We start from the raw sequence: 14,740 nt of genomic DNA, 5'->3' as shown, positions 1-14,740 counted from the left end.
TGTTCATCACATTTACTCATGTATGTGTTTTTGTTAAAAAGACCCTGGAGTACGCCCACACAGGTGTTACCTATTCTGGCTGATCAGAGCTTACCGAGGACTGTGTGGGCGAGTGCAGACTGGACACAATTAACATTCTCCTCAGTCTCCTGCAGGACGGAAACTCAATGAACCCTTTAATGATTAAAGTATAAAATGTCAAGAAATAGTCAAAATTACCCATCCTGAGTTATAATGCGATGTGTTGTCAATACAGTATTTGCAATTTTGTGCCAGCCAACAGCCAGTAAGCTGAATATCAATCTAGAGGGATGTAAAAGAGACAAAATTCTGTTGAAACCAGTGAGTTCTCTGCCATATTTTCCCCTAATAAACAACCTTTCTCACCTCAGACATTTGGACTTCTCAGGAGGGAAAGCACAGGTGTTACTAATAACATTCACAATGGCTCCGTTGTATTCTACTGTGCCAGTTGTGAAAGTGTGGCAATACCTGGACCCTTAAACTGAAGCATGATCCTCTGAAATGGATCTATTTCCAACAGAATCACCAAAAACACACAGTTGCTTTCCATTTCATCTCATACAGTCCATACATGCACAGGTTACGACGTGATACCCTCAGTTAAATCACTGTAAAGACCCCTCATGTCCGTCGAAAAACAAATAAACACACGTACTCTGTTTGAAAAGATCTGTAAGAAACACATGTATCTTATTTAAGGCTCTTTATTGCACAACAAGCAGGCATATTTGCTATAGTCGAGTATAACACCGTAATGAAATGTATTAAAGCCAGCAGGGTTGCAGGAACGCTTCCACCTTTGAATTTTTTGGACACATGGCTGTTCATGATAAAAAGGAATCTGCAGGAGCACATAGAAAATGAGGATCAGAGTAAACCTTTATGCAATGATCTCCTTGATTTTCTTTTCGACCTTTCTCTGCATTCTCAACATTTTAACCACATCATTAAAGCCTAACGTCCTGCCTTTTGCCTAAGAGCTTTACTATTCAAATTCAAACAAAACCGCTTTTGAGTCTGCGAGCCAGTGGACATTATTTGCAACCTAATGATAAATATGCGTGGCTTAAGGCCACATAATGATGTGAAATAATTGTGGAAATGATTTTGATGGTTCGAGTCCGTGCTCGCGAGGGTAATGGAAAGACGAGTGAAGGCCAAAGCGGGAGGACAGGTGGTGCATCAGAGGCCCTGAGCAAAAGCCCAATCAGACGTGAATAACCCATGTGTGATCTCATAAATCACTTGCTTCTGCTTGCTTTAACTAGCCTGAAAAAATACAGAAATTCACTATTTATGTGACCTACAACCTAGCCTAGCTTTAGCATTCTTTTTTTTCAAGATGTCTTCTGGCATTGTTTTATTGGACAGTAGTAGCCCTTCTGAAATATGATGTTTCTTATGGTTGCTCTTCTAAAGGCGCTTCTTACATACCAAGCACTTTAGTATTTTATTACAGAAGTTATCCTTTAGTTTCCCCAAAGTATGAAATTCTATGTGTGACAGACTATTTGTCCATTGGTTAACCCGAAAGCTTTGAAGAACAGTTTGTAAAGTCAAATCTGAGTATTTCTACAGTGTAAATGAAATGCAGTGGGTCAGAGGTTGAGCAAAGTACAGTTTCTGTATTTTATTTAAAATGTGATGTCGAACAGAGACTGAATGAACTTCACGCTTTCAATTTCAATTTTCATTTAAAGTGAAAAAAACAGAAGAAGAAGATAAAAAAAAGCATCTCACTCCAGAAAAATAAGATCGATTTTATTTCTCTGTATCAGTGTAAGTGGCCCAGCCAGCGTCAGCATGTGCAGCCGCCGAGTGAAAAAATTTGATCTTATAAACCTAAACTGATAATTCTCCTGGCTCTATCTCTATGTGTCAGATAATCCAATATTTTACTGTTGGACTTTGAAAAGGCACGGCCCCCTTAGGCTTATAAATACGATTCACTGATAAATGTGCTAGTGTGTTACAGCCCGGCTGGAGAGCGACACGGTCTGATATGCACATGCCAATGAATCCGCAAGGGGGGCTGCACACACATGGGGAATTACACATTGTCATAGACAAATGCACACACACAACCGCACTCGACCCCACAGACACATGAATACATGGGGAATATAACACTTTTGAGATGGTAAATCAGGATGCGAGCGCTGAGCTTCAATTTCATTTCACGCCACTGTTGTGGAGCCGGATCATAACTTAGAGCTGGTTACTCGCACAACACGCACACGCGCACGCACGCATGCATGCATGTATGCACAGACAGTAAATTCAGAGAAGCAGGATGATAGAACCATACCGTCGCACATGTGAGAGGCAGAGATTCTGTAAATTGAAACACATACATGCACATGTAGACTCACACAGCTGGTGCGCCATAATCAAAATTGATCAGTATTCTAATCTATGAGGGTCTGTGTGTGTGTGTGTATGTGTGTGTGTGTGTGTGTGTGTGTGTGTGTGTGTGTGTACATGTGTGCATGTGTATGTGTATCTTTGATGAAACACTATGCTCTTTTGCCAGTGCATGCTAGTTGTGAAACCAGTGAAAACAGTGGTGGCAGAAGAAAAACAAGTCATCAAACCTTAACAACTTAAAAAGGTAATTTGTGGCCAAGATGGCAAAGATGCAAGAGTCCATACAAGTATCACACTGTCATATAGAGACCTATATTATATGGCGTACATATTTTGGTATATATCAATGTATAAATCTCAAATCAGTGAGCTTTAAGCTAACTTCTTCCTCCAAGTCAATGTCCTCACTTCATGAATAGACGTTTGATGATGCCGTGGTGGAAAGGTGCAACAATGTCCTGCCCAATGGCTCTTGATGTTTGAACAAGTAATTCTTGCGGTGTTTAATCAGCTAATCAAACAGTGGGGCCACTTGTTCTCATGAATATCCTCTCTGACACTTGGCTAATGGTAATTTGACCTTAATTGATCTTTCTGGTTGAATTACACTTAATCAAGGATGCAAAGGATGAAGATGATGAATTTATGAGTGTCCTGCTGTTCACATAAAGCAAACAACACGACAGTGATTCTCTGTGTCTTCATCCCCCTTGAATACTTTGCACTGTATCTCAGAGTCTTTTGTATTAAACCACAAGCGACAACTTTTCCTCTCCTCTCCCTCCTCAGATTTTTTCTGCTTCTCTACCACCAACCGCTCATATATATATATATATATATATATATACACACACACACACACACACACACACACACACAGACACACACACATATATACCCACAAGTTTGTCTGTGTGCGTATATATTTGTATGTTAATGTGTGCAACTGCATATCTGCAGAGGTAGTGTGTTGTGTCTTTGTAGCTCATCACTTATGGCAGTTTAGTAAACGGCCCATGCACCCATATATGCAACATGTTGCCCTTCGGTTTGTGTGAATGTGTGTGTGTTCAGTTCTCTTTAAGACGCCTCTGGACAAGGATATGTGCTTGTAATGCCATGCAGGTCTTAGCACCTCTGACCTCAAAACATCACGTGATGTTGGTTGTTTATGGTTCTGCTCTGGAAAAAAAATAAATAAATAAATAAACATTACGGTGCTGCAGAAAAACTACAATACCCTCAGTGCCCTGCAGTATCCTACTATGAGAAAAAAGTTCAACTTTCCTGTAATGTGGAAAAACTAGTTGCATCTGCCCGCTAACCCCTTGAGCCCTGTTGTTCCCTATTATATTAAAACAGCTGCAGAAACAGAGTCATGCTTGTTCCAACACTGACAAATGCAAAAATATTCATATAATTATGAAATGAAGTTTTCTCTTAACATTACTGTGGGTTTCAATTAAGGTTTCATGTGCATAAACAACATGTGCGACATGCGTTTGTGTGATGGACTTACTGCTGGGAGTTAAAATGATGCACTGAATAAGCTTTATTTAAGCTACCTTTATGCAGGCCATCGTGCAGAATTTTAAGTGATTACTCATGACATGTATGAATGAATCAGATCATTTTAAGTTGCCGCCGCATGTAGTGTGCTCAATTCTGCCATTTTTTATCTTCTGTGGTATAACTCACTTGACTTCTCCTTTATCGCAGTGCACAAAACGTGTCTAAATTTGAAAATAGCTTAAGTTATCGGATCTGCTTTGCCTCCAGGAGCTTCATGGGCTTCTTTATTCATGAGGAGCCCTGTCAGTTGGCATCAACATAAGTAAGTAGAATAATGAGTAAAAAGAGCAGAATTGAAGCTTTATGAAGGACATTGATGACTCTTATTCTGGTTTGGTTGGGAATAAGAGTGTTCTAACACTGCTTACAACGCTCTATATATTACCATGAGATCAATAGCACTTGAGCTGAATGTCATTATGGTTATTAGGCCTGCTTGTCTGTATGCTGATGAGGCATGAGGACATTATGCAGAGTGGTGTGGGAGCTTGTGCAGATGTGTGAGCGAGTACACGAGTGTACTCATAAGTGAATCTACTTGTGTTCCCACTGTTGGTATAAGGTGTATTATGCATGTGCGGTGTGTGTGCAGAATGCTCATGGTAACTGATGGAGCGCTGATGAATGATGAAGTTTCAGTGGAATTCAGAGGGAGCAGCTTCAAGGTGAGATGGAGTGGGGAGAGGGAGAGGTGAGCAGAGAGACAAACAGAGGGAGAGTGAGATAAGGGAAACACAGACAGTGAAAATAAGTTGCAGCAGGTTGCTACAGCAGAGAGTTGTAGCTGAATGCAGTCACACGTGGCCCACCTATCTGAACCATCATCTGTTGGTATTTTGTTCATTAAGATTCCCTAATTCCGACTACATTACATGCAAACTAGAAATTTGAAGTTGAAGATGTGGTTGGAAATTTCTTATTGTCGACCCAAAAAGACCAAACAAATGAATTGATCCTACCGCCAAGTATTGCCTGTGCAGCCGAACGCCTGTAAAGTTCAGCCCTTTGTGCCAAAGAGCGCCGCTGACAATAAATTTGATATTTTTGAAAATGAATCTGTATATCTGTTGGTTTTCAAAGATTCAGAAGATTTTTTACAAGATGCAAAATTTAGGTGAATGATAAAACATGCCACTAAATAAAAATGATAGACAAGGAGGAGGCAAAGAACTGCATCAAGACACCTTGGGGTGTGTTATTATGCATGATGATATGGCTGCAAAAATGAAGTAAGATAAAAGAATGAGCAAAATGTCAAATTCTTTTTTTTTTTTTTTTTTTAAGTCAGTGGATATATACCTGTCAGTGAGCTTGAGTATGTGATGGGGTGCATTAAGCAACAATAGTGCTGCTATGGTAATTTCCGTGACCATGGCACAAATTACAGGGACTCCCAAGTCACTCCATTACCTGTTGTTTACCAGCCTGGTTTCGAGAGACAGATCTATCTGCACATTGCAGCTGAAGGTGTTGTGCTGTCTGAATAATTTAAGCCAATTCGAATCAAGGAGAGTTGGCTTTAACTGCACTTAGCTCACAGCTGCAGCAAGTACCATTCTGGAACATTTTGCACATAGTTAATGAAAACACTTCCCATAACAGGTCAGCTCGCCTGCAAGAATAGGCGTTAACATTTTATATCATCGGCATGGCTTGTTAGCGCGAGAGCTCATTGTTGCTGCTTGAAAAGTTTTGTCTGATCCTTGTTTTTAGTCCATTATGTTTATAAGCCGACTTAAAGCAATACTCCTTAAATACCTGATATCGATGGGTCTTTGGTGTTTAAACCAGCTGACAATGAAGAAGCAAGAAAAGAAGAAGCATAAGACCGACTGAACTAAATGAGAGAAACAGGGTGGGACAGACGAGCTGGAGAACTTGAAGTTCAAAGCAGGATGTGCATAGAGGCAGATGGCTGGGTGGGAAGTAAGGAGACAGGGGTGCAGGAGGAGAGATAAAGATAGAGACCGACTGCCAGAGAGTGAGAGGAGGACCGGAGTGTTAACTTTGATACGACGGGAGAAAGACAAGAAGCTGCTGAAGGGAGAAGACAGAAATGAAACACGGGGAGAGGGTGAGAGGAGCAAAGGCTAGAGAGATGAATGGATATTGGAAAGGACAGAGGGAGAGAAAGAGTGATGTAACCTGAGAAGATAAGAAGGATGTGACGTCGGGAAGGGGGCAAGAGAGAAGGTCAAAGAATCAGTGGAGACTCTCAAGGATATACAGGAAAAAGCAGCAAAAAAAGGTTATTTCAGCTTCTGGGGGGGGGGCACACTTTTTTTTTTTTTTTGAAACCTGCTTTTAAATACTTCTTTCTGATGACATCATCGGAAGAGGATTAGAATTTCACTCTCCTACTTTGAGCAGCTTAATGCCACCTAAAGGCGCTCAAAGGAATTTTTGGCATAGAGTTTTGAATATATTCTCTCACTTTGATAAAATAGTAGATTTAATAGCACCTCCTGTAGAATTCATATTTTTTTCAGGAACTCATGAATGTTCACTGCAGGAAAGCGTCTCTTCTCTTCTCTTCTCTTCTCTTCTCTTCTCTTCTCTTCTCTTCTCTTCTCTTCTCTTCCTTGTCACACAAGGGCACCAGCATCACCATCATCAAAGCTAACATCAAAGTCAAACTGTATGGTTTTTCGCTAAGACGGAAATAACTTTTTATGTAAATAAAGTCACACATCCGTTCAAAGTGACTTGACAGAGGAGGAGATCAAAGGAAATTGGCATTTCTTGCCACTCACATGCATATGCACGCCCATTATGTGGACTCAGGGAAATGGGGAGGGCAAGCTTGGAGATAACTGGGATGGACAGATGGAAAAAAAAAAGACTGATAACACGTGAGTGATAACTGAATAAAAAGAGAGATATGAATGAATGAGAGACAGGGAGCAGAGGGTGAGATGCTGGGGAGGTCGAGGGGTAATGAACGCCAGATGGAGAGAAAGAACAAACAGTGTCAGGGTAATGTTAATGGGTGCAGGGATCTTGTCCTATTGAATATAGATGGTCCTGGTATGGGACATGAAATATATATGAAACATGAGGTTGACGTCTGCAGCAGCTGCGTTAAGAGGGATGTTCTTTGGAAGCCAGCTCAAGTGAAAAACAGCAAAATGAGAAGCATTGTAGTGAGAGAGAGAGAGGGAGAAGGGAGGGGAGTGACAGACAAATGCAAAGACAGGGAGAGAGACATCAGATGCTGTCAAGACAAGGATCCTGACAGCATTTGATCCCAGGCCAGTAGGGGCTCTTTTTTTTTTTTCTTTTCGTCTTTTCTTCATAGATGAGGGCTTTTCCGAAGATGGGGATCAATATTTCACTGTTGTTTCTGGTTGCGCTGTTGATCCTCAGTGCTTAAGTGTTAATCGGGGGTCTTCACTGCATGTGGTCATGAATGGCCCTGTGGGACTTGTAAACAGAGCAGGGCTACTAACCCCAGTGTCCTGGCTAACACTCCCATTAGACTCACATGTACCCTTTGCCCCCCCCCCCCCCCCAGGGTCATGGTCTCTACAGCTTTTCTGAACCCATGAAGAAAGGCAGCGTTGGTGTCAGCTGTAAGGTCATTGATAGAAGGATAAAAGCAACATGGACACGTCTGATTTTTTTTTTCTTTCCTTTTTTTTTTTTTTTTTTTTTTTACTTCTGCATTTTTCTCCAGTGCCTCTTCCAAAACTGGCTCACTGTGTGGAACAAAATGCTTTTCTTTTCCCATTCCTCACTCTCTATAAAGGATGAGTAATATTTGGAAGAAGCAAGATCATAAATGTTTATGAACTGTACAAAACCTGCCACTACAGATCAGCGGTTAAGCAGTGTGGGAAGGTGGACTGTAATAAACAACCCCAAATCGATTGAAAAAGATTGAATTCGGCCCCACGAACCAAATACTATTCAATTTCTCCATACAGTTTATCATATCAGTTGAACTGAAACTGTTATCAAATAATAAATTCTCCCTTCGCTTCGCTTTGCCTCTTGTTGCTCAGAGCCAGCATGCACAGAGGGCAGTCATTTCAACCAGATATTTCACTTGTCATTAGCAGCTGATATCGCTAACACTTCATCTTTGCCTGTGTCCCTTTCCAGTTGCCAGGAACCAGTACGAGCGAATGGGCAGTGACGTCACCATGCAGTGCGGCTCCCTGGACAATGACGCATCAGTGTCATGGAAGGTGAACGGGACGGACGTGAAGGCCCAGCACCGTCTAGAGGGTCCCAGGCTGATGCTGACCGAAGTGGACCTGGGCCACAACGGACTCTACAGCTGCTTTCAGAACCCACACGGAGAGAGACGCGACACCATCTACCTCCACATCGGCAGTAAGTAGCCCGACAATTGGAATAGGAGCTGACTTCTGCAGGGTCTCGTTGGTATTCTTATTGCTCTAGCAACAGGTGCTAACTGGGTAATCCTAGTCAAAGTTGTGAGTGTGAAGGGGGGGCATGTGATTGGCTGAAAGGTGAGAGGTGTGCAGTGTCCACACAACAATGAGGAAAAGTGACATCATGAAAAGTGACACTATCATAAAAAGTGGCATGAAATACAAGTAATATTGCGACATAAGCAGATAAGCAGACATTTTCATATTAAAAGTCTTGTAATACTCTCAAATGTTTCAGTAATTTCTTAATTTCTTATTTCACGAAGTACTGTTTTATTTACACATTCTTTCACACTTTAATCATCAAAATTCTATAATTATTAAATACTCAACACTTCGGAGCCTGATATAATGTGACTTTTTTTTCTTTTTTTACGTATTTTTGCTGCTTCCACGGTTAATGAGAAGTTTAGCTAATTGACAAAGTTAATAGTCCGTTATAATATCTGAAGGACTGTTTCATTTTAAATTTTAAATGCAAATATAAAACTTGAATTGTCATGACAGCAGTCTTCGCAGCAGAGACCCGCTGCCAGCTGACAAGCTCTAATGATTAGTTGTTAAAATGACATTTGGCCATTTTGCCGTTATGGCTGTGCATTTTGATTATCATACAGAAGCTAAATGAGTGTCAATTTAACGGCATGTCACAGTGGCCTGTGATTTGGCAATGGCCTCCTTTGAGATCCATTATTCTGATGGTGAAGGTTTTATACACTGGGTCCGTGCATAATCATAATGATGTCGAGATGGGATAGACTTGTAAATGACAAGTGCCTCCGAGGATAATTGCAATGAAAACACGTTTGTGAAATGGGCAAAGCCAAAAACCTTTATTCATGCACCCAGTCAGTCTTTAAACTGCACACAAAATTAACAAAAGTACCCAGGGAGAGAAATCCTTATTAGGTCATTATTTGATGGTTATGTTATTAATTTAATACTTGGTTTTGCATGGCTAGTTGTAACATAGGTGAATGCAACAGTGCTGTATTTTATTACTCATCATAAATCATAAATTAGGCAAAACCACATGAGTGTTTATTTCTATTACATTCACTAATACCTCAGATTTGTTGTGACAAGTGCCTCTCCTAATCTGCACCTGAACCTCCTCCTTTTCCTTCACTTTGGCTGTTTAAATTCATCTGTCACTGGGGTAATGCTCCGTGATTGATGGCTGCCTGTCTATTCTCAAATGACAGGTTTGAGAAAAACATTTCCTAGTCGACAGTGAATTAATGTTTTCTTATTGTGGCAGGGAAAAAAAAAAAAAAAGGAGGGATGCACTCCCGTATTATCTCTGCTGGCCAGCATTTCCTCACATTATAAGTGATCACTTTCCACTTTCCCTCCGTTTGAGCCTGTTGCCGGTATAAGAAGGGAACGTTTGAAATTAAATTTCCACAGGAATCATACTTCAGCTGCTAGCTGGCTAGCAGGTGAAATTAGATATCGCTTTGGCATCAGTCATGGCAGCACACTTCAAAATGGTGCCAAAAGTGACACAGTTTGATGCACTGCAGACGAAAAAGCTTGATTCATTGCTCCCACGGCTTTGAAAAATATGAGCTAATACCAGTTTTCTTCTTTCTGACACTGTTATAGAGTGTGCACCTCAGGTCGACATCCGAAAAAAAAAGAAAAGAAAAAAAAATGGATTGAAAGAAAGGTAGACTGTTGCTTTTGGCTCGCCTGTGCTGAGTCACGATGTTACCACAGGAAATGGCTTTACTGCTAATCTGCGACGCAGCATAGCGTGCACACAGCGAAATGCGCCCATTCAACGTCCAAGTTCATTGTAAAAAAACGAAACAGAGCGCTGACTGGGAAACCGCACCTGTAGGATTCCATGCACCTGTCAACAGGCCCGATACAAGCCAAGCACACCACCCATCACGATTTCATTCCAGGCGGATGTTAAACGCAACATTTCCATGCAAATGTTTGATGAATGAGACTGTACGGGAGTGTGACAGTTTGGTTAATCATATCGGCAATGATGAATTACCGAATGCTGAAATAATACTGAATTAATGAGAGTTTTATGTTATGCTAGATTGTGTCAGCAGGGTGAATGATGCAATGAATAAACAGACCGGGATACGTGTGTGTGTGTGTGTGTGTGTGTGTGTGTGTGTGTGTGTGTGTGTGTGTGTGTGTGTGTGTGTGCAAAGAGATGTGTGTGCATGTGTTTTTTTTTTTTTTTTCATCGGCGGTAATTTTCTGCATCATAATAACACTTTGGTGGTCTCAAACGGTGTGTGTGAGAAACAAAGTTACATTGTGTAACTCTTCATCGGGGGTCAATTACAAGATTGGGGAAACAGTGCCTTCGTGGTCTAGGCTGGTTGTGAATGTAATTACCTTGATCACAGTTGGTGATTTTATGGCATGTTCCAGGCACACACTGGGGCAACATCGACTTTAATTCTGCCTTTCAAACTCAGATTGCCATCTCGCATCCTTCCTCTTCATCGCTCTCACTTTCTGTAATTGTCTTTTTTCAATCTGCTTTTTATCTGCTCTCACTACCCCGCTGTTTCCTGCTATTTCTGTGCTTCTCTCTTTTGCCTCCTCTCGCCGTCTCTCACTCTATTTTTATCTGCATTTCCATTATGTTAACTGTCACCTGCGAAAACTTTAAAGTGTTGCAAAGATACAGTGATAATGGCGCCATGACAGGCTACACTTGTTATGATTACCATCATGCTGATAGTTTGATTTTATGCAGTGTTTATTACTTACACCAGGGGCTTGTTATGTTTTACACAGATAGAAGTGTTATCAGGAGAACAGCACAGAACCATCTGTCTTTGCCTTTTTAAATTTTCTCCTTCACTCTTTGTCTCTCTTTTCCTCAAACTTTGGAATTACCTCTCATCTTTCTTTTCTTTTCCTTTCCCGCTTCCACTCTTTCTTCCCTGCCTCTCCCTATCTGTCCCTCTCATCCTCTTGTCTCACTCTCCCATTATCTTTCTCCACATCCTCCATACATCCTTTCCCCCTCCGTCTCTGTCTGTCTGTGTTTTGGCCTGTAGTTTGCGGCGGCATCCGTTAGTTGAGTGTTTACACTGGTTTGCATTAAGAACGGAGGACGTCATACGATGACCCCGAACCCAGCTGTGTGTATGTGTGCTCGCTCCACCTTTACACTAATTCTATGATGCTTTTGTGATCTTTCTCCAGCAGTGTGTCAACATAATGTCAGCACAAGGAGACCGCAGTTGTGTGTGTGTGTGTGTGTGTGTGTGTGTGTGTGTGTGCGAGTGTGTGTGTGTTGACTTGCATTTTCATGTGAAAGTTTACTGCCGCTGTGATGTCTCTTTCTCTTCCTCTTTGCCTTGTTTCGCCGCTGTATATAACTGTAGGATGTTTACATTCGGTCTGTCACGCTGGATACACATAAAGCCACAATTACTTCCGAAAAAACTACAAAAATATATTTGCATTCGCGTGTTAAGCTGATACACACATGGCGGGACGCCATCGCCATATGGTGTTTAAAAAAAGGTTCCTGTAAGAAAAGGCACACACACACAAACTCCATCGCAAGAGTACTGGCAGACATCTTTAGACACTATATTCAAAAAGAGGAGTGAAGTACAGCGGTATAGAGATAGAAAGTGACACACTGATAAAGAAAAATGAAGTAGTATGGGCAGTAAAAGTTTATTATCATTTAATAAGCAAGAGGTGATAAAACTCCAAAGCTCTTTGGTGAAATACAACATCCTTTCCCTACGCTGTCACAACGTGGAAGTTATTGCGGTCCTGCCCTTTTCTGGCTTTGTCCATTCCTCTATCTATAGCTGTCCTCAATTGCCGTCAGCAAAACAATTTATAGCATCACAACATGGGCTGCAGTCGCCCAGATATTCAGCTATTTAGCCTCCCAGCAAACACGACATCAGCTGCAGAGGGTCATATATCGGGCCAGTCATCCGTCATCCTGCAAGACACAGACCTTGTCAGTTAGTTTTCTTTATATACATATGTAGTTTGTCACACAAGATCCAGTAGTGCTTTTCCCTCTTGCAACCCATCCATAATGCAGCTGTTCGAGCAGGCAGCAGTTGTAGGGGCCTCATGGTTAGCTTGCTCGTTAGCCTCCTCGAGAGAAACCACAGCCAGACTTGTACTCTGTTTTTTGCTCATTTTGGTGAGAGTGACAGAGCATTTGCAAGATTCGTGCTTGTGAGTTGACATCGTGCGAGTGATTGTGTGAAAATAAATGTTTATATATTCAGTCTTGTGATGGCTTGCCACAGAGTAGAGAGGACAACTTCTGAGTCTGTTATGTGTTTATGACCAACATTATGGCACAAAATGATGATGTTTTTTGAGTTAGTGCGGTGTCTTTGCATCTTTGCATAAGCTCTGAATGATGGTAAAAAGGTAAATAAAATATACCATACTTCACATCTGCAGGCTTTCTGAAATGCCAGTGATCACTGGCTGACATGAGGGCCTAGATGAAACAGAAAATAGCTGATACTACATGAAGTTGATGTTTCCTGGGGGGCGTCCTCCTTGGCCCAGAGCTGTGAAATGGCGATGGCCCTCCAAACATCAGGTCATACATATCTAAAAGCTCTGTCACTCCCCATCTTTAGGGCCCATTAGCCAGTCACTCAGCCTGCCAGCTGACTGAGGGCAAGAAGAAGAAGTCCTTGTTTTTCCCCCAAATTCTTGATAGATAATTCATGGAACAATCAAGGCACTCTAGACAGAGCGCTCCCATTACTGCAATGACAAGATTTTAAACATCTATAATGAAGAGAAACATTTATATTGTGAGCAAGACTGCCGTCTGTTTAGTAATGAATTTATACCATAAATCATCACACAAAAGAAAGGGGGCTCTTGGTTTGGCATGGACTCACTCTTATAAACAAATCCAGTCTGAGCCGCCCTAAGATCATAGCAGTGCCATTATGTAAACTCTGCTGCGGAGTAGGCTTTTTTTTCCCCCCTTAACGCTACAAATGATAACAGAAGTCTTAACCGCCAGTGCTGTGGGTGTGGGTTGGCTCACGAGGCCACGTCCATTTGGCTTAAGGTGTGTGTGTGTGCGTGTTTGCGGTTAGCACTGAAAAAAGGAAAAGGGAAAGCTCATTTAGAAGGAGTCTTTCTTTCTCCTTAAAACGTGTTCAGTCTGTCAGTCTCTGTCTGCCTCTGTTAATCTAACACATAAGGAAGGTGAAGTCGACATAACAGCAACATAATAGATATGAGAGGATATATTTGTTTCTCGTCATAAATGTAATTGTGGTCATTTAATCTTTTAGCAGATACTGATATAATAAAAAAAAAAAATCATTTTATTATGTTATTAACTGAAAGTTTTTGCATGTCTGGCTGCATGTAGATTACTTTTATTTCTGATGTATTTTTTATTTATATATATACATATAAAAACATGTTCATTTCTCAAATTGAGGTAAAAACAAAAGTATCTTATAGGTATTGATACCAAAATTAGGTATTGTGTCAGCACTAGTATTAAAAAAAAAAAAAAAAACTTTAAAATGACACCTTGGCCTCTGCACCAACTGGAAGACGCAAACACAAAGGCACACATAAGGATAGCGTCTGTCTGAGGACAGTACAGCGACACACTCTCTGGAGCTTTGTATCGCCTTTAATTATAACTACACATGTGTAGCCCTCGCCCTTGTCTTAACCCCAAGGATATCGTTTAAGGAAAATTGAATTAGGCACACTAATTAAGTTCACATTTAGGTTGTCCATTCCTCCTCAGTTGGTTAAATCAAATGTTTATCCCCAAGTGTAGCCTGCAAAAGACCACAAACACACACATAGAAGCTCACACGCCGACTGGTCGCCTTCAGCCTCGCTGTGGATGAGTTGAAGGAGGAGTGAGTTCTCTTGTTAGATTGATGCACATCTCTTACCCTCAGGCAACTCATTTCCACACACACACACACACCAATTGGTATCTATTTCCTTTTCCCTGGGCAGCTTGTTTTTGTGTGTATCCCCACACACACTCAGGGGACCCGTGCTACATGGCTGGGTAATGGAATTGTCTTGTCTCTTTGCAGACAGATCGCTATAAGGGTGAATACGTAGAGCTCCATCTCCTCTGGGACTTCCTGTTTAAACCAGGAAGTATTTGGCCCCCGCATGTAAGGCCGTAGCTAGGACTACTCAGCTTCCATTTTAATTACTCTCCCTGCCTTTCCCAGTGCTCGGTCAATCATAATAAATAGAAAATACCTGCATGGAGGATTTACACGGCCTGAGCATTTAATTCAACAGTTTGTCAACCTCAGCTGCTCTCTCGGGTCTCGTTTCTGTCAGCAGGGGAAGCAGCCCAGCTTGCCGAAACTTTTTGAAATGAGTATTCTAAA

General features: G+C 41.4%; 1 protein-coding gene across 1 annotated transcript in view; it reads left to right on the top strand.

Moving 5' to 3' along the window:
- Positions 1 to 14,740, top strand: part of cntfr (ciliary neurotrophic factor receptor) — a 202,143-nt gene that overhangs the window by 108,982 nt on the left and 78,421 nt on the right. Inside the window, exon 4 of the mRNA XM_076758967.1 lies at positions 8,068 to 8,301. Coding sequence (XP_076615082.1) covers positions 8,068 to 8,301 — 234 coding nt within the window. The remainder of the gene's footprint in view (positions 1 to 8,067; positions 8,302 to 14,740) is intronic.

The sequence above is a fragment of the Chaetodon auriga genome, chromosome 19 (assembly GCF_051107435.1).
Source record: "Chaetodon auriga isolate fChaAug3 chromosome 19, fChaAug3.hap1, whole genome shotgun sequence".
In the NCBI taxonomy this organism is placed as follows: domain Eukaryota; kingdom Metazoa; phylum Chordata; class Actinopteri; order Chaetodontiformes; family Chaetodontidae; genus Chaetodon; species Chaetodon auriga.
This window is presented reverse-complemented; position numbering and strand designations above follow the sequence as displayed.